We start from the raw sequence: 20,531 nt of genomic DNA, 5'->3' as shown, positions 1-20,531 counted from the left end.
CATTTGTGGTCATACAGCACAGAAAGACAAGGAATGTTCACTCAGAAGAAGGGTGTTTAAACTATCACATCAACAATGATTTAAACATGTCTCTTTGGTTATACAAACTTACTCCTAATACATATTTAGCCTAGGGTTGTTTTGTTGCCTTTATTGTTTTTTTTGGGACTGGAAGCGTGTGCATTTTGTATTAGTGTGCATTTTATTTTATCTTTGCATGAATAAAATGCAATAAATACCACCTGAGACTGTTCAGCAACTGGTTATATATCACAGTAAAATGTTGTATTTGTCAGGGACAAATGGACAGACTTTGAACAAACATAGGTAGGTCACGGTCACATTAACAAGGCTTTAGGGGTTAGTATAGAATAAACATGCGAGAGGAACAAAGCGACATGAAATCACAGCAAGGTCAAATAATAACACACGTCACTCAGTTAAAAACAAACAGGTCACTCAAGCATAACGGAACGGATCAAGATGAACACAATCTGGACAGATTAACAATCATTTATTATGTTACTGGTCTGGTGTATTTGAATTGTCTTCCATTCTCCCTTACTTATTACTGCCACTAGGGTACGGTAAGTGCATTTTGTCTATAGACATATGCAAAGGGAATGGCAATTATCGAGGAAATGACGCTTATATGGGTCAATTCGTTTAACTGGTGTAGGCTAATTGTTTTAATTGCGCCCTAATTAGTTTTGCTCACCAACATTCACTCAAATGATTCACATGCCAAGTTTGACTTGTTATAAATAGTTCTGTGGGATGTATTGCAACTACCGGTATTAACATTTACAGAAAGTCTGAGTGTGGCAGTTTCCACTGTTTTACAAGCTACATTTTAATGGTTACCAGTGCCGCTAGATTGTAACATTGCACAGTAATAATCACGTGAAAGGGCGGTACGTGGTACGATCACAGCGCTCAGGGTTGCCAGATGGGGCGTGTTACCGCCGAATGGGCTACTTTTGATCACACTGGGCCGGGGGGAAAAGCATTTGGACGGGTTGGGCTGGATAAATAACATTTAGGCTGTATCAAAATTACCGAATTGTTTCTGTTAATAATACGTATTATCAGAATTGTTTTCTTTTTTTCCCTTTTTTTAAACATTGACCTATCAGAATTGTTTTCTTTTTTTTCTTGACCTATCAGAATTGTTTAATTTATTTCCCCACACCATTCTCCTCTGGTGCTAAAAATGACAAATTAATTATTATAATTAAATTATAATATCCGTATACAGACCACCCTACGTTTGAGGTTATACTTTCACAGGTTATTAGCAAAAAACAAAACATAGAATATAGCTGAAGTGTTCTACCTGTAAGCCTGGTTTTAAAAGGTAAGTTCCAGTAATGCAAAAGCTTTTCTCAGGTTTAACGGTTTAACTCAACACAACCCACAGGCTTTCTGCTAGCCACCTCTACCACAGCGCTGTCTCTCACACACATGGGGGGGCGGGGGGGGGGGGGGGGGACTGTTTTGGCCACCACAACTAAAGGCCGCCTCTTTAGAGACCCACCACCACTCTGACAGCTCATAGCACATTAACACACAGGAGCACTGTGACACCGCTGGAGAGACAGCCAATGACAGCCCGTCTGTGAAGTGGGTCAGCCAACCACAACAAAGACATGGACACCACCTGTGACCCCAGACCTTTTTGGTGGTGTCCTCCCCTCTTCCCCATAATCCCTCCCACTCAGAACATTTGCCCAGAACAAGGCCGGTGCTCAGAACAAGGCCGGTGTAGGAAAGGCCTCAGTGCCCACAGAACCCGTCCTGGCCCAGACCAAACCAGGTAGGAACCCAATACCTCTGAATGCTGCCTGAGGGAAAGAGAGAGGGACGGAGAGTGAACAGTTGCAGCTACAGTACTTTTGCATTTCGTTAGCCTCATAGCATAATTGCCATAGTCATATTTTGGCCAAATTGAGATATCTGCCTAACTCTACTCTCCTAACACTGCTGATTCACTGTGCATTATTGCCAATGCCATCAGCCTATCAGAATGCTTGTTACATTCCCAAATCACTATCTGCCCAAGTCATCTCTTTGACATAGGCATTTTTGACACTACATACAAAGATGTGCTCGGCTGACCACAAGTGAAGCATGACTTAGGCAATTATGCTATGAGGCTAACGATATAAAAAATAACTACAGTACTTAGTTACATATGTGTGTATTGAGTTTCCCACTCATATGTGAGTGTTGTTCTGGCCTCTCCAGGTAGTACAGAGATAGTTGTGTTCTGGTGTCTCCAGGTAGTACAGAGATAGTTGTGTTCTGGCCTCTCCAGGTAGTACAGAGATAGTTGTGTTCTGGCCTCTCCAGGTAGTACAGAGATAGTTGTGTTCTGGTGTCTCCAGGTAGTACAGAGATAGTTGTGTTCTGGTGTCTCCAGGTAGTACAGAGATAGTTGTGTTCTGGCCTCTCCAGGTAGTACAGAGATAGTTGTGTTCTGGTGTCTCCAGGTAGTACAGAGATAGTTGTGTTCTGGCCTCTCCAGGTAGTACAGAGATAGTTGTGTTCTGGTCTCTCCAGGTAGTACAGAGATAGTTGTGTTCTGGCCTCTCCAGGTAGTACAGAGATAGTTGTGTTCTGGTCTCTCCAGGTAGTACAGAGATAGTTGTGTTCTGGCCTCTCCAGGTAGTACAGAGATAGTTGTGTTCTGGTCTCTCCAGGTAGTACAGAGATAGTTGTGGATGTCGATGACGACGGGGTGATCTCCATGAACTTCGCCTGCTCCAGCCTGACTGCGGACTCCAAGTTCGTGTGGTCCAAGAACTACGAGGAGATCACAGACACCACTCGCCTCACTGTGGAAACCAAGGGGGAAAAGTGAGTGTGTGTGTGTTATTGTGAGTTTTGTGACAGAAAGTTGTGGTTCTTTGACATGTGATTTCGTGTTTGGAGGTAGCCTATAGTCTTAAACAGCTGTTGTCTTTCCCCTCAGGTCAAAGGCCATCTTCAACACTCTCTCTGAGGATGACTTGGGGATCTACTCCTGTGCCGTCACCCACACTGACAGAGCTTCCTCTAGCTTCACCCTCTCAGAGGAGGGTGAGTGTCCCTGTGTGTCTGCAGCGCTTAACTACTATCACCTTGTGGTCCATAGTCGTCTACTTGGAAGACTGGGAGAGTCAATGAAAGCTCCATAGCGCCTGGCGTTATATCTTTGTATATATATAATTCGTTTTTTGCTCATCTCATTCATATGTTTCTGTTTATTTACAGAACTGAAGAAACTGCTGGAGATCAGCCATGACCACAAATTCCCCAGTGAGTAACTTATTATCACCCGTCACCACCCCCTCTTAATGTTCATGATGGATGAGGATGACATGAATGGATGAGTATGAGATGAATGGATCAGTATGAGAGAGATGGATGAGTATATGAGATGGATGGATGAGAGTGAGATGGATGGATGAGTATGAGATGGATGGATGAGTGAATTGACTTCTTCACCTCCCTGCCCCCTTATAATGATCCCTCTCTCTGAGTACCCTAAGGACCTACCGCCTAAGGAGTAGTACTGTATCTGTCCTCCTCACTCTCTCGCTCTTCATCCCCCCCCCCCCCCCTCCTCTCTCTAGTTATCCCTCTGAAGACGGAGCTGGCTGTGGAGCTGCTGGAGAAGGGCAGGGTCCGCTTCTGGCTGCAGGCAGAGAAGATCTCAGCCAACGGGAAAGTGGAATATATGTTCAACGACAACGTTGTCTCCCAGGGAGAGGTGAGAGAACACTGAGGGTAAATCGTGACGTTAGAATTATAAGGTTCTCCATTGTTAGAATTATAAGGTTCTATCTCCATTGTTAGAATTATAAGGTTCTATCTCCATTGTTAGAATTATAAGGTTCTATCTCCATTGTTAGAATTATAAGGTTCTATCTCCATTGTTAGAATTATAAGGTTCTATCTCCATTGTGACGTTAGAATTATAAGGTTCTATCTCCATTTTTGGTCAAAATTGAGTTTTTTACATAATCTGATCCATTAGGTGTTTATTAATGCCTGTGTGGTGTTATTTTTAAAATGTTGACATTTTTTACTTAGAAATTCATAAAATACAAAGGTTCCATCTCACAAAACATAATGGAATGTAAAAACGTTGACGCTCAATATCTCTGAACTACCCTAAACAGAGATAGAACCTTATCATTCTAAGCTCACGAAATGGTAAATATCACCTTTTGTGATACAGTATATGCAGGTTTCCACTTGCTTCTTTTAGGTAGAACCTAGTTAGTTACCTCTGTGACATACCAGAGCCACGTCCAGGGGGTGTACTTGTACATCAAGCCACCTCACGCTACTGAAACAGGAGATAGGCTCCTGCCCTATGGGCCATTAGGCTGGCGAACCATCGGTTCTCAAGGCTACTTACTTACTTACTTACTTACCTGTGTCTTTTAGTAGGGGATAGAACACTAAGGGGATAAAACACAGACTCAAAGAGACTTTAGTCTGTTGTCATGTACTTGGTTACCTCTACTTAATACTAGTGTGTATGTTTAAGCTAAAAGTGAGCTTCTTTTTTTTTGAAGAGGGCGTTTCTGTCTACCGCCACTCTTTAAGTGGGCGTTTCTGAGTGTTCCAAATTGGCTTGTGTTATTACATGACGAAAAAAAGCTGTGTGTTCCTAATTGAAGTACATTTATTTGGCTAAAATAGCTCGAGCGCTTGTTTTCGTCTGAAACTTCGCACAGGAGCAGCAGGGCCTTTACGAAGCAATTCCGGCAGGTGGGTCCGGCAGGTGGGGGTGCAGCAAGACGGGGACAGCCCTGTGGTCGCGGGGGAGAAGATGGGGGACTGATGGGAGAGTGTTATACAACAACTTCCTCACTGCCATCCTTGCTTTAATTAAAAAGGACAGTGACCTAAATGACTATTATTCTGAAATCCAGAGGTTTGTTAAATGGTGTGATGTTAACTGCCTGGTTTTAAATGTTATGAAGACTGGGGAGATGGTGTTCGACCCCAGAGGTGTTGGGGACCACAGGCCTGTGTATATCCACAAACAATCCATCTCGCAGGTCGCCTCTTACAAGTATCTTGGGGTTTTCATTGACAACTCACTCACCTGGAGCACTCATGTAGACAGCTTTTGTAGCAGATTACAACAACTAGACTGAACCTGACTATTTTTGAACAGGCTACTCTCAGACAGGCTAATATCATTCTCATGAATCCCTCTCGTGTCCTACATGCAGAGTTCGAACTACTGCCCTCTGGGAGGAGGTTCAGAGTCCCCCGCTCTAGATTAAACAGATTTAAAAATTATTTTATTCCTGTTTCTGTTAAACTTTTAAACTGCACCAGATGAATGTAAACATATCTTGCTTATCGTTTTATTTCCACTCTTGTCTTAAACAGGGCTGCCTTCTGTTTGTGTTTCTATCATTCTGTATTGTCTGTTGCTCTTTGTTGGCTGCTGTGGGGTGTAAGCCCAATACAAATTTCCCAGTGATGGGACAATAAAGTGACTTTTGACTTGACTTGACTTGAGATTTTGGTCTGAACGCGAACGTCATTGGTCTGTTTCATCAGCGTTGTTTCGTACGTCACTAGCGCCCTCTAGTGGTTGAATGTCGGTGCAGCATGTGCTGAACTCAATCCAATCGCCGTTGCATTATTCATACAGGATTTTTCCACAGTATGTCCCACGGTTAAATAAACCAAATGCTTTTGAGGTAGAGTTCTATGGAAGATTCCACTCCGATGTATATGTGTTATGACACTGCGTAAACAAGTTTGAAATTCCAGTCTTAGGTTTGTTTGGACTAACCCTGGATTTAATACATTAAATTATAGTTAGGCCTTGGTTCCTTGTGGAGCTCATATTTGGACACAGATACGCTCTCTGTGACCTCAAATCTAATACCATATCCCAATATGGAGAAGAAGGCCCTCAGTCTGCTCTTGTTAGCTCTAAGAACATCGTGCTGTGGATTTCTGGGATCCAAGGGGGATGTTATTATGTCCCTTGGGACATTGCACAGAGACCATCTCCAATTCCCTATTGCAGTGTTCTCTTGTAGCTCCTTTTACCTCAGATGAACTGATGACAAGAGTGATGCTGTCCCCCACTTTTCCATCTCTCTGGGGGCAGAGAGGACAGAACTTTCTCTCTTGTTTTATGATGGTTATAAATAATGGTAAATGGACTGACTTATTATATAGCGGCCTTATTCCAAAGCGCTTTACAACGGCCTCTCATTCACCCATTCACACACGCATTCACACACCAATGGCGGCAAGGCTACCATGCAATTTGGGGTTCAGTCAGTGTCTTGCCCAAGGACACTTCGACATGTGGGCTCGAACCCGCCGATCTGCCAACCTTGTGATCACTAGACACCGACTCCACCTCCTGCGCCACAGCCACCGCCCTCCTCCACAGCCGGTTATCTGTCCTCATCGTTGTGTAAACAATAGCTTCAGGTGTCTTCAACAACTATACTACCTAATAAAACATCACTAATACGGTTGAGGATTTATGGTTGGAGTTCTGCTATGGCTAAGGGGTTGATGGGAATACCAGAGTCACAGCTGCAGCATAAGCTGTTTTCCCTCCCCATACTAAATGTTCCTGTGGTGGCCGGTCGACATTGTTTAAATCCCTGTGTTGTTTTCTCTGTAGAGAGTCACAGTGAACACCGGTGATGCAGACCCTTTTTACCCAGTGACTCATGTGTTCCACAGGGCTGTCCTGCTGTATGAGTCCCCAGCTTAAGCCTCTCTTACAGCATTAATGGGGCACCAACTGTTCTCTTTGACCCATATGGGGTTGCCGTGCAATCTCTCTCCCTAGTCCCTACCATCTATAATTATCCATCCATTCATTGTCTTTTTCTTTATTCATGGGGGAGCATATGGAAAGATATTAGCCCAATAGGCAGTTCTGAGTTCTCGCCTCCAATATGTATTCGTTTCAATATTGATAGAGGCTGAAGTATCAGGCTGTTAAGAATCTAAGGGCTGGTCAGACTGTTGGGGCTTTTTAAAGCAGGCCTTAAGATACCTTTTTATCAGCTGGCCTAGAAATCCTCCTAGAAATATAATACATTATTATAATTATCTTTATTATTATGGTTATTATTATTGTTGTTGTTGTTGTTGTTATTATTATTATGATACAGAGTAATTTGACGATTACTCTTGAGTGAGATGGGGGAGAAGTTACATGTTTTTTTGGTTATTGTTAATTGTTAATTGTTAATTTTATTTATAATAAATAAATACATGTATATATAATAAATGTACATATAATATTTTAATTTATAAAGTACATGTTTTTACTTTGAAACAATCCATATGTGTCACCTCACCTGTAAACAGAGAGATCTGACTCATGATTACTGGATTCTGGAGACACAGGAAGAAGAAAGAGAATTTATTTTCTCCGTAAAAGGACATGTAGCAAGAATGTCAACGTAGGCAAAAGGGGGCGTGGTGAGAAGGTCCCATCTCCCCTGTGGGGGACACAACATCACAACACTCATTTAATTAAACTCAATTCCAACATGGTATGCGATATTTAAATCAAACGAGGCAATTAAACAACCATACATTTAATATATACATTAAAACACTATGCATATAAGTCGTGTTTAACAATAAATACACATTACATTTTTTTAAAGTACCCCCATTTCTCGTAGTTGGTTTGGTCCGGATTTCCGAGAAGGTTCCATCTCCCCTGTGGGGTACACAACATCACAATACTAATTTTATTAAACTCAATTTCAAGACGGTATGCAACTTAAATCTAAACAACTTAATTAAACAACCTGAACTGTAATATATACATTAAAACACCAGGCATAAGTCGTTTTTAACAATAAATACGCGTTACATTTTTACAAGTACCCCTGTTTCTCGTAGTTGGTTTGGTCCGGATTTCTTGTCCAGGAACCAAGTTGATCAGGAAGTTAGGGAGTGGTTGAGACAGCACTAAGGCTAACTGGCTACTCCATCTGTTTAGTATCAGGTAAGCGTTTCTATTTGGTTATTTGTACCTAAACCAGCTATTTTACATGTAATTATCATAATAACAATTAGCCTTCGACTTTATACTCCTTCTGTAAATGCGTAAGGTTTTAACCACCTTTCTGTTTTAAAATAGGTGTGTTTGTGACGGCTAGCTTAGTTAGCATGTAAAAGCTAAACTCCTAACTGGCGTTAAACTCACCTCATCATCCTGGGAAGTTCGTGTTTATATATATATATATGTATATTTCTACTTACCTGGCTAAAGGCTGTGTGTTATCATAGGTGTGTCTTTTGTTAGTTGTGTTTGGTTTGTCCCACTTGGGTAACTTTAAACGCTTGTCAGAGAGAAGTTTTGTGTTTTAGGCCCCATCAATTATTACAACGTCACTGACTGTTTTCGCAGGTCTCTGCTAAATAACTACCTTTTGTGTTGGGCACAAGACTTTTGTTTAATTTTACTTGATTTGACATTTGTGTGCCTTGTTACGTCCTGGGTAGGTATGCAATACGAACAGGCTACTTTCTACTGTCTACCTAAACTATATGTTTATGTGTAGAAAGACCCATAGATTCTATGGGTTAACATTAGAATGTTACTTAACATTCTAAGTACTTGCCTCTGAAGTATCAATGATGCTTTTGATGTAGTTACTTTCGATTAGTCTGGGATTGAACTTAAAGTCCAACTATGACGACACTACTAGCTCCATCCAGGTCACCAACCAGCCTTAATGCACAACTCAAATAACAGAATGAGATGGTTAACCGGGTCCAGCCCTGCGCTATATTGCCATAACATAGAGTCAATGGTGTGGACCACTGCCTGTCTACTTGGACTGTCAGGAGGAGACTGTGAAGTGGTTAAAAGGCATATTCTTCTGTGAATAACACTTCATTGGACGGTCCCGAAAAGGACATCTGGCCTCACATCAGTAGTTTTCCCTATCTTACTCATTCTTAATCAGAGGCAGTAACTAGAACAACCTTCGTAGCACTAGAACATTTCCATTTATAGCTCAGCGAGGAGGGACACCCCTCTGGGGAATCATGGCAGCGGAATTAGATTGGCCCGCCACAGAGAGCCGGGTGTGACTGGTCAAATCCTATTGTGGGAGGTGTACCTGTCTCGTTGTTTTTGTCTCCCATAGCCTCTTGTGTGTCTTGAGATGTGATTCTATCCCTTTTTATTGAGTTCTGGTGACATCACTCTCCTCTAAGGATTTGATCAGTTTTGCTATGTTTAGTCTGACACTGGCTTACTTTCTGTTTATGCTAAATAAAAATAACTATAATTTCAAACTTTCTTTTTCCTTTTTTGAGTGAGTCCTATTTTCTTTCATTAAGTTATTACTCTGAGGACCAGCACCATTGTAAGTAACATTAAGAGTAGGCTGGTCTTACTCTCAGTGTGCAAGGACCTCATTCTATTGTTTAGTTTGGATATTAAATATATAATATGATCTTTTCCTCTTCATCCTCGCAGGTAAAAACAGCAAACCACCAAAATGTCGAGCAAACGTGCAAAGGGGAAGACCACCAAGAAGCGCCCCCAGCGCGCCACCTCCAATGTCTTCGCCATGTTCGACCAGTCCCAGATCCAGGAGTTCAAGGAGGCTTTCAACATGATCGACCAGAACCGTGACGGCTTCGTCGACAAAGAGGACCTCCACGACATGCTGGCGTCGCTGGGTGAGTCTCTCGTCTCTCTGGAACACCCTCGGTTGGCCTGAGATTGAGTGAGTGTGGCTGTCTTTGTTTCATGCGTCCAGAGTGCTGACTGGAAGTGATCGAATAGGGCTGTTGTGACCTTTGCTCAGGGGTGCAAACTTATCACCTTTTAGTAGTTTTAGCCGTTTTTACCTCAAAATAGGTCAACGATTTTCATAAATGTTCTTTGTTTTCAGGCAAAAAGAAATGTTGTCACCTTTTGGGCCATCACCAGTTTGCATCCCTGTTTGCTTGGTCTCTGTTATGTGTTATTTGTTTGTCACACAGCTGGATGATGAACTCTGTAGTCTTTGTGATCGATGGGGGGGACCCTGTCCTTATTGCAAACAGGCTTTAGGTTTTGTTATGTAAGATGATACTTTTCCCCTCTGGCAGAGGTGGGGCTCCCTGCCGGTATGTTGATGTTAGGACGATGAACTATTTAAACAAAGTCATGCAGAAGAGAACCTGTTCCCCATGTTGTTGTTTTTTCTAATCGTGTTCTGTATTGTTAAGATAATTAAAATTAATGTTATTTAGCTAAACGTTTCGATCCTCCTATGTTTATTTGAATGCAGTCTGCTTATCTTCTCTGCGATCTCTTTAACTGTGTTGATGCTTTCCAGGCAAGAACCCAACTGATGAGTATCTTGAAGCCATGATGACGGAAGCCCCCGGGCCCATCAACTTCACCATGTTCCTCACCATGTTTGGAGAGAAGCTGAACGGCACAGACCCGGAGGACGTCATCCGGAACGCTTTCGCCTGCTTCGACGAGGAAGGCACAGGTAAGATAACCACAGTCCGTCTCACTGATAACAGGGTTCCCGCACTGCTCTTAAAAAGCCTTAAAGTCTAAAATCCAGCAATGCGATTTACAAGGCCTAAAAAGGTCCTAAGGCTCAGTTATTAGGTCTAAAAAAATGAGGTGCTAGGTTTAAATTTAGATTAGCTTGTCCTGCAAGGAAATCGGCAGGATGACAAAAAGCTATCATATGGTGTCGCGAATAGGGCTAAAATTATATTCAAAGAGGTATAAAAAAAGGTCTTCAATTTGACTTGTTGAAACTTGTCGGAACTCGGAGGTAAGATGACCACAGTCCATCTCACTGATAAGGAATAGAATGTTGCAGAGTCAAAGGTTTAGTGGCAAGTGTCGATCCATACAGATAATACAATATTGATCCATGGATGAAGTCTCACTCCTCCGCCCAGTAATACAGTATTGATGGGGTGGAGGAGATAACATTCCTGAAATAGTCGTTCTAGTGGAATCCCTGCACCCTGCAGGACATTCCTCCCCCTCTCTCTTTTCTCTGAGCTGGAAAGACAAGGACATGCTTCCTCAGCGCCTTTGGGATAGTGATGCGTCGTCTTCCCAGATAATCACCGCCGGTCCCCCGGGTTTGGGATATAAATAATGAATAGAGAAGGCCAGATGTGGGTTTATATTTGCATCATAATGAAAATAAATTCTCCCAGAGGAGTCTGTCTCTTTGTTTTTAACTGGCAGCTGCAGTTTAGAAAATCGTGACGTTAGAATTATAAGGTTCTATCTCCATTTTTGGTCAAAATTGAGTTTTTTTTACATAATCTGATCCATTAGGTGTTTATTAATGCCTGTGTGGTGTTATTTTTAAAATGTAGAATTTTTGAGTTAGTAATTAATAAAATGCAAAGGTTCCATCTCACAAAACATAATGGAATGTAAAAACTTTGATGCTCAATATCTCTGAACTACCCTAAACAGAGATGGAACCATATAATTGTAAACTCACGAAATAACTTGTCAGGACTTGATGGAAAGTCCTCATGAGCTGTAGTCTCGCATTCTAATCTGAGTTTTACCCTTCCCTCCTTCCCTCCCTCCCTCCCTCCCTCCCCCAAGGCTCTATCCAGGAGGATTACCTCAGAGAGCTGCTGACCACCATGGGTGACCGCTTCACAGACGAGGAGGTGGATGAGCTCTTCAGGGAGGCGCCCATCGACAAGAAGAGCAACTTCAACTACGTGGAGTTCACACGCATCCTCAAACACGGAGCCAAGGACAAGGACGATTAAAACGAAAGCCATTCCAGTCCTGTTATAGTTTCCATCCTCTACGACCACCCCCCTGCCCCCCCCCCCACTCCACCGCCCCTCCCTCCAGCTAGATCTTGCTGCATGTCTCATCTCTATAAACCCTTATGTTAAACAAGGCGAAATAACGGCTATCAACCATACTTGTGATGAACTTCCAGTGCTGTCAGATTTGCACATCTGTAATAAAAATAATGTAGCAGGTGATTTGTCAGTTTGCAAACCTTGCAAAAATGTACTGGTCTACGCAATGATCATGTGAAAGTGTTTGGAACTGAGGAGTGCAACAGTGGGAGAGAGCACCATTGCTATTCGAATGGCCTGGTCTAGCTGAATTTTTACATTTTATAATAAATCTAAACTTTTTAAATAAAGTACTCTATCAACTTGTCATTTTGCTCTGTTCTTCTTCTTTTCCCTCCTGTTTAAATGTCCATTGCAATAAACATTGCGTTGTTCAACATTAATGCCTGTTCATATGGCTGGCAAGCTGATGGTTCCCTGTTTGATAGTTTTTTTTACTCCTTTAAATAGCATGTTATGTCATGATGGCTAGACATGCTATTTTGTCAGGCATTCCACCCAGCATGTATGGACCTGTCTCAGGAGTGACTTTTCAAGAGCTACAGCTATAGTCCGTTGACCTGTTTTATAGAAAGATCACTTGCAGGACACATTCATCTTTGTGGATTATTCAGGATAAGCTTTATAAAAAGATCACATTCAGAACACGTTCATCTTCATTGTGGGTTATCCAGGATTAGGTGTTATCAAGTTATCCTCCAAGGCAAGCACCAGGGTCTTGAGTCTAAGTCGAGCATATATCAGTGAAGGCTGGGAAGGATCTTCATTGAGGATTATTCAGGAGTAGGTGTGTCAAGTTATCATGCTACATTGGCAGAAAAACCCAACTAACCAAACCACCATAATCAAAAGATTTCAAGAATGTAGTCACACCCCGAAGTATACTTTTACATTTAGCTCTGTCATTAATGTGTATTCCCAGAGACACATGAGAATACATAGGCGTGATACACCAAATATCATTCGGTGTACTGATGTCTCCCCCTAGTGGCTTAGTTTATGAAGTACAGTTCATCCACCACCAAGCAAAGGCCTCTGTGTGGCGGCCTGGGAAAACCCTTCACTTGTCCCAATCTCTGTAATAAGGATGTTCATTCATCTGTGACACAAAGAACAGAGTAAAAGTGGTGGTGATTAGCATCTAAACATAATGTAAATGTATTAAGTGGTCACGAATGTAACCAACAACTGTCATTATTACAAACCAATATACTGAAACCCCTCTACAGGAAGCGTTTGCCACGCATGTCAGTAGAATTTAGGATTCATGGCAATAGTTAGTTAAACCCCTTTTAGACCTAATTATATATTCATATTTTCATATGTTCATATTCCGGAATATGGCATTCCGATACAAGAACATTTGTGGTGTTTTCATATTACATCACAGAGCCAAAATGATATGACAATTTTAAAGAGAAGAACTAGGGCTTTTAAATGGTATCAATATTTATTTTATTATTTGAGAATAACTATCCTTTATCCAGCAGATTTCACACAGCAATCTTTACAAAAATCTTCTCCGGCTGCCATACTCCATCAGAAAACTGCATTTTAAACCATTTTACTTACAAGCTTGAAGGAAAGTTAGAGGGTATGAGGCATGCACAATTCTGTTGGCAATTCAGAATAGACGACAGGTTAGAAATATCTTATATTGTTCAAGAGTAATGACCATTCTAGTGATTAGTGACATGGAGGAAAAAGAAAATCGGAATTGGGTTTATGTAATGTATTTGTAATGTATTTTGTAATGTTTTGGCTGTAAAAATGTCAGATAATGTCCTGTGAGTAAATGCCTTTGCTCCTTTTGTCAGGATTACTTCAGCTTTCAATATCTGACATTACTGAAATGTTTTGAGGGAAGAAAAACACAAAAACGGAATTGATTTTAGAGGGTTTTTAGTGAAATATTAAATTGACTATATACAAATAATTAAGAACAGACTATATACAAATGATTTAGAACAGACTATATACAAATAATTAAGAACAGACTATATACAAATGATTTAGAACAGACTATATACAAATAATTAAGAACAGACTATATACAAATGATTTAGAACAGACTATATACAAATGATTTAGAACAGAGTAGACTATATACAAATAATTAATAGCTTATTCCAGTTTGTCCAGCAGCTGGTGGATATCCTCTTGCCCTCATACTGCCTATGGTCCACTTAGAGATGTCCAGCTCTCTGGCCTTCCTGGCCTTGTGCTCCTCTCTCAAGTACAACAGTAACAAATTGCAGATATCGTCATGTCTCTGGCCCATAGAGTCATAGGCCCTTACTGTTCTGGATTTAAAGTCAATCACAGCCAGAGACCAATGGACTCCCAGGTGTAATGGAACCAGGATGACGTCATACAGGAAGAGGTCAACAGCCTTTGTCCAGCGTCTCACAGCCGCATGGCCCCCTTCCTGTCCCCCTCCCCTACCATGCAGCTTGGGGAAGAAGAAGGTGCTGAATGAGTAGACCCTGAGCCCCCCTTCTTGCCCCGGCGTACGTGCCATCACTAGGGACAGGTAGAAGTTAATCACCTCATCGTTGAGCCAGCTGCCCTCCTGTAGTGTAGCCAGGTCTCTCTGTGTAATGCGTAGTTTAAAGGCAGAACTAAGGACCAGGTTAGGGTCCCTTTGACCCAAAGCACGGCTCACCTCTACCACCATCTCTTTGCTTAGTCGGGGGAAGTCCTCATCACTGTGGCGTGTGTGTGTGGTGTATGCGTTGGTCTGGGTTGGGATGGTTGACTCTTTGTCTACCAAATTGAGCCGGGCAGCAACCTCCGCAGAGAGGTCCATCTCCTCTGCTTGCTTTGTTGCATCACTGGTAGGTTGTGTGTCCACAGCTCCACTAAGTGGCTTACTAAGAACCACCTCCCCTCTCCTGTCTTTGACCTGTTTGGTTGAGGACACATCTCTCCACTTAAACACATTGGAGTTGGCGGGGTACATGACACTTTTAGTATAGGCCTCCGGTCTGTTGCTGGAAAGCATCGATTTGATCTTTATCCTCCATTTCCAACTGTCAGTTACAGGGTGGAGAGATATCACATCTGTTAGCTTCTGTTAGCTTAACTTAAAACCGACCGATCGACATTCATGACAAACGGTTAAAAGAACAGACTATATACAAATGATTTAGAACAGACTATATACAAATGATTTAGAACAGACTATATACAAATGATTTAGAACAGACTATATACAAATAATTAAGAACAGACTATATACAAATGATTTAGAACAGACTATATACAAATAATTAAGAACAGACTATATACAAATAATTAATAGCTTATTCCAGTTTGTCCAGCAGCTGGTGGATATCCTCTTGCCCTCATACTGCCTATGGTCCACTTAGAGATGTCCAGCTCTCTGGCCTTCCTGGCCTTGTGCTCCTCTCTCAAGTACAACAGTAACAAATTGCAGATATCGTCATGTCTCTGGCCCATAGAGTCATAGGCCCTTACTGTTCTGGATTTAAAGTCAATCACAGCCAGAGACCAATGGACTCCCAGGTGTAATGGAACCAGGATGACGTCATATAGGAAGAGGTCAACAGCCTTTGTCCAGCGTCTCACAGCCGCATGGCCCCCTTCCTGTCCCCCTCCCCTACCATGCAGCTTGGGGAAGAAGAAGGTGCTGAATGAGTAGACCCTGAGCCCCCCTTCTTGCCCCGGCGTACGTGCCATCACTAGGGACAGGTAGAAGTTAATCACCTCATCGTTGAGCCAGCTGCCCTCCTGTAGTGTAGCCAGGTCTCTCTGTGTAATGCGTAGTTTAAAGGCAGAACTAAGGACCAGGTTAGGGTCCCTTTGACCCAAAGCACGGCTCACCTCTACCACCATCTCTTTGCTTAGTCGGGGGAAGTCCTCATCACTGTGGCGTGTGTGTGTGGTGTATGCGTTGGTCTGGGTTGGGATGGTTGACTCTTTGTCTACCAAATTGAGCCGGGCAGCAACCTCCGCAGAGAGGTCCATCTCCTCTGCTTGCTTTGTTGCATCACTGGTAGGTTGTGTGTCCACAGCTCCACTAAGTGGCTTACTAAGAACCACCTCCCCTCTCCTGTCTTTGACCTGTTTGGTTGAGGACACATCTCTCCACTTAAACACATTGGAGTTGGCGGGGTACATGACACTTTTAGTATAGGCCTCCGGTCTGTTGCTGGAAAGCATCGATTTGATCTTTATCCTCCATTTCCAACTGTCAGTTACAGGGTGGAGAGATATCACATCTGTTAGCTTCTGTTAGCTTAACTTAAAACCGACCGATCGACATTCATGACAAACGGTTAAAAGAACAGACTATATACAAATGATTTAGAACAGACTATATACAAATGATTTAGAACAGACTATATACAAATGATTAAGAACAGACTATATACAAATAATTAAGAACAGACTATATACAAATGATTTAGAACAGACTATATACAAATAATTAAGAACAGACTATATACAAATGATTTAGAACAGACTATATACAAATGATTTAGAACAGAGTAGACTATATACAAATAATTAATAGCTTATTCCAGTTTGTCCAGCAGCTGGTGGATATCCTCTTGCCCTCATACTGCCTATGGTCCACTTAGAGATGTCCAGCTCTCTGGCCTTCCTGGCCTTGTGCTCCTCTCTCAAGTACAACAGTAACAAATTGCAGATATCGTCATGTCTCTGGCCCATAGAGTCATAGGCCCTTACTGTTCTGGATTTAAAGTCAATCACAGCCAGAGACCAATGGACTCCCAGGTGTAATGGAACCAGGATGACGTCATACAGGAAGAGGTCAACAGCCTTTGTCCAGCGTCTCACAGCCGCATGGCCCCCTTCCTGTCCCCCTCCCCTACCATGCAGCTTGGGGAAGAAGAAGGTGCTGAATGAGTAGACCCTGAGCCCCCCTTCTTGCCCCGGCGTACGTGCCATCACTAGGGACAGGTAGAAGTTTATCACCTCATCGTTGAGCCAGCTGCCCTCCTGTAGTGTAGCCAGGTCTCTCTGTGTAATGCGTAGTTTAAAGGCAGAACTAAGGACCAGGTTAGGGTCCCTTTGACCCAAAGCACGGCTCACCTCTACCACCATCTCTTTGCTTAGTCGGGGGAAGTCCTCATCACTGTGGCGTGTGTGTGTGTGGTGTATGCGTTGGTCTGGGTTGGGATGGTTGACTCTTTGTCTACCAAATTGAGCCGGGCAGCAACCTCCGCAGAGAGGTCCATCTCCTCTGCTTGCTTTGTTGCATCACCGGTAGGTTGTGTGTCCACAGCTCCACTAAGTGGCTTACTAAGAACCACCTCCCCTCTCCTGTCTTTGACCTGTTTGGTTGAGGACACATCTCTCCACTTAAACACATTGGAGTTAGCTCTTAGGGGTCCTGCCTCTCTGGTCATAGTCTCACAGGTCCTTCCCAAGATGGCTGCTTTGTGTGTGTCTTGTGGAAGTGTACGACCCTGTGGTTTAGTTCGGGTGAAGGGAAGAGGTTGGTTCTTGCTTTATTTCTCAGACACCATCTCCACCAATCGTCTGTAGTGCTCCCGATCGCTCTCCTTTCGTGCCTCCTCTACAGCAAGGCAGGGCAAAACAAATAATTAAGAACAGACTATATACAAATGATTTAGATTCAGAACAGACTATATACAAATAATTTAGAACAGACTATATACAAATAATTAAGAACAGACTATATACAAATAATTAAGACCAGACTATATACAAATGATTTAGAACAGACTATATACAAATGATTTAGAACAGACTATATACAAATAATTAAGAACAGACTATATACAAATAATTAAGAACAGACTATATACAAATAATTAAGAACAGACTATATACAAATAATTTAGAACAGACTATATACAAATGATTTAGAACAGACTATATACAAATGATTTAGAACAGACTATATACACAAGCTATGCCTCACAAGCAAGATCCAGGTGTTAGTCAACAAATAGCTTATTCCAGTTTGTCCCTGGCTGGTGGATATCCTCTTGGCCATGATGCACTCCTCTGATAGGGCTTTCACACCGGCAAAGAACCGTGCCGGTTCGCGTTCGCAAACCTCTGAACCTTGGTGCTGTCTGGCGAACGAGCCCGCGTTCATACCAGTGTAACCTGAACCTCAGTTTAGTAGTAGAGTAGTACCTCAATAGCTGGCTACAGTACATGATTGAAAGTCGAATTTGAACTAGATGGCTACACACACATAGCATAGCTAACGTTAGTTAATCAAGGAAAAAAATAGTTACCAGGATTTATAACATAACCAGGCATTAGTTAATTGTATTTCGACACAACACAGACGGCTTGCTAAACATTAGCTAACGAGTTAGCTAGCTAGCTAGCAGCCTCGACATTTATAGTTTAAGCTTTTTAATAGTTTATTCACAAACCTGGTAGACGAACCTCGGCTGCCACCTTCGCCCAAGCAGCATTCTTCCTATTCGTATCTCTGTAGTTTTCCGCTCTAGTGTCATATATTGCAGGTTGGCCAGAGACGGCAAGAATCAATTGCTCCTCCATTGTTAAAACGTTTTGTTCAAACTTCCCGCGCTGTGTACACATGTTGCGTCTGCATCGCACGTGACGTACGTCAAGCCCATCCCACCAGGTTGCGTTAGAACGGTGGGTCACGGTCCCTGGTGTGCATGAAGCGTTTGGTTGGTGGAGGAGAATCATCAGTCAGAAACTGAAGAGTTCTAAGCAAAAAAATATATAATTCTCTTATTCTTTCATATGCATCATCATACATACAGGTTGGGAATCGCTCCTCTAGGGCCTGGTCGGTCATGTAGGACATAGAGGTGGTGGCCAAACACAGCTCCTCCAGCAAGGGGACGCGTGCCGACGCTTCGTAGCGTGTGTCAAGCGAGGCAGATGTTTGTGGTGCGCGTATCGAGGCATGTGTTGATGACGTATGGTAAGAGCGACGCTTCGCCTGCCGGCCGTACCACGTGACCGATTCGGGAAATGTGTATAAACTTGCCGTTGTTTTTCTATGTACCCCAGTCCCCAGCTTCATCTGTGCCCTGTGAAAGGATCTTTTCAAAAGCAGGTGAAATCGTCAAAAAAAAAAGAAACCGCCTGAAGCCCAGCACTGTGGATTAATTGTTATTTTTTAAATACAAATGAATAAATGAATAAAATGTTGTTGTTCCTAGTAACACAAGCACATTTATTCAATTCAAAGCTTCACACAGCAAAGCCACGGTGTCAATATCACTCTGCCTGCTATACATTTATTGTCCACTTGATGGCGCAGTAGAGCAAATAAAGCAACACGAAGCTTCGGCCCATGTGTGACGCAATTGGATGGAAAGCTTCAACAGTTCATGAAGCTTCATCTCGCCATCACTATTTACAACATAGTCAACTTGGTTTTTCCAGTGATTAAGGGAAAACTCTCTGAGTTGAGAGAACCTTGTTCTGCGCGAGCCAGCTGATGGTGTTTCCTGATCTCTTCTCTGAACCAATCACGTTTACGGTCCCTCCCCCTGCTACGGAACCACGTTCTGGGTTGCCAGATCGGCCGGGTTACCGCCGAATGGGCTACTTTTGATGACACTGGGCAAGAAAAAAAGCATTCAGGGCAGGCGGTATCAAAATGTCAGTGGCTGAAAGTTACAAAATGCGTGAAGTTAAAACCCACACCCTAGAAGGTTTGCAGGTTTTATTTTATTTTACAAATATCATTTTTTGAGCCTTGATTGGCTACGAGTAGTTGACAGAGTGCAGCAGCTTGCACTGGGCCTAGTCTTCAAGATACGCTACACCACAAAGACACCCAAGTACCTGTCAACATACTTCCAAAAAGTGAACAACGTCCACACTTACAACACCAGAGGAAGCTCCACGAACCACGTTCAACCGCGTTGCACCACAAACAAGGGTTTAAACTCGTTTGCAAACTATGCAGTAAAGATGTGGAACGCCCTTCCTATAATCTTAAAGGAGTGCAAAACACTGCCCACCTTCAAAACCACTCTCAAAAAACATTTACAGGAGGCTGCAATCCGTAACTGGACCCTCTAAAACAAAAATCAGATTAAAAGACCTGAACTACCCACTGTACATACTTTGTGTTTTGTCCCCCGCCCCCACCTGTGGTGTATGTCCCCACCTGTCCTACCCGCTGTACATACCTTATGTTTTGTTGTATTGTTCTTCCCATGATGGATGTACGTTTATCTTGTAGATAGTAATAGTTATTTGTCTGTATTATCATGTAGATAGTACTAGTTCTTTTCTTATGTCTGTCTTACATGTAACGATGAATTGAAAATCAAGGACCCCAATTGAAATAAGCCAGTGGCTTTCTTGGGTTTTTATCCTCTTAGTTTGACCTTGTATGTAATATGTACTTTCATGTACCTACTTCTGCAAACATTCTAATAAAGTTTTCAATCAATCAAATTGGCAACAGACATACAGTTTAGGGGCAGGAGATGGGCACATGCAAAATAGTAATAAGCGGTTTTCAGACAATAATATGACCAACATATAGATATAAATACCAATACAGGAATAATATACCAATATATGGGTTTTGGGATGGTTTTTGGTGGATTTAGTCATTTTTAGACTGTAGTTAGGCTGGAAATTCCCTATCCAATCTGGCAACCCAGACCACG

General features: G+C 42.4%; 2 protein-coding genes across 2 annotated transcripts in view; one reads left to right on the top strand and one right to left on the bottom strand.

Annotated features, from left to right (window-relative positions):
- chmp5b (charged multivesicular body protein 5b) overlaps positions 1-20,531 on the bottom strand; it is a 495,962-nt gene that overhangs the window by 465,106 nt on the left and 10,325 nt on the right. The window lies entirely within an intron of this gene.
- On the top strand, positions 7,965-12,193 carry myl12.1 (myosin, light chain 12-1). The gene is made up of 4 exons (XM_080543901.1): positions 7,965-8,014; positions 9,500-9,705; positions 10,350-10,511; positions 11,612-12,193. Exons 2-4 carry the CDS (start codon positions 9,522-9,524, stop codon positions 11,782-11,784), a joined length of 519 nt encoding a protein of 172 aa, XP_080400027.1. The 5' UTR covers positions 7,965-8,014; positions 9,500-9,521; the 3' UTR covers positions 11,785-12,193.

The sequence above is a fragment of the Nansenia antarctica genome, assembly GCF_963989245.1.
Source record: "Nansenia antarctica genome assembly, chromosome: 13".
Taxonomy (NCBI): domain Eukaryota; kingdom Metazoa; phylum Chordata; class Actinopteri; order Argentiniformes; family Microstomatidae; genus Nansenia; species Nansenia antarctica.
The sequence above is the reverse complement of the archived record's forward strand: the minus strand, read 5'-3'. Positions and strand labels throughout refer to the sequence as shown.

Excerpts from the sequence above, each read along its gene's own strand:
- myl12.1 (XM_080543901.1), top strand. The coding sequence starts at position 9,522 with ATGTCGAGCAAACGTGCAAAGGGGAAGACCACCAAGAAGCGCCCCCAG. Across the intron at positions 9,706-10,349 it reads CGACATGCTGGCGTCGCTGG|GCAAGAACCCAACTGATGAG; the intron begins GTGAGTCTCTCG and ends GATGCTTTCCAG. Across the intron at positions 10,512-11,611 it reads CTTCGACGAGGAAGGCACAG|GCTCTATCCAGGAGGATTAC; the intron begins GTAAGATAACCA and ends CCCTCCCCCAAG.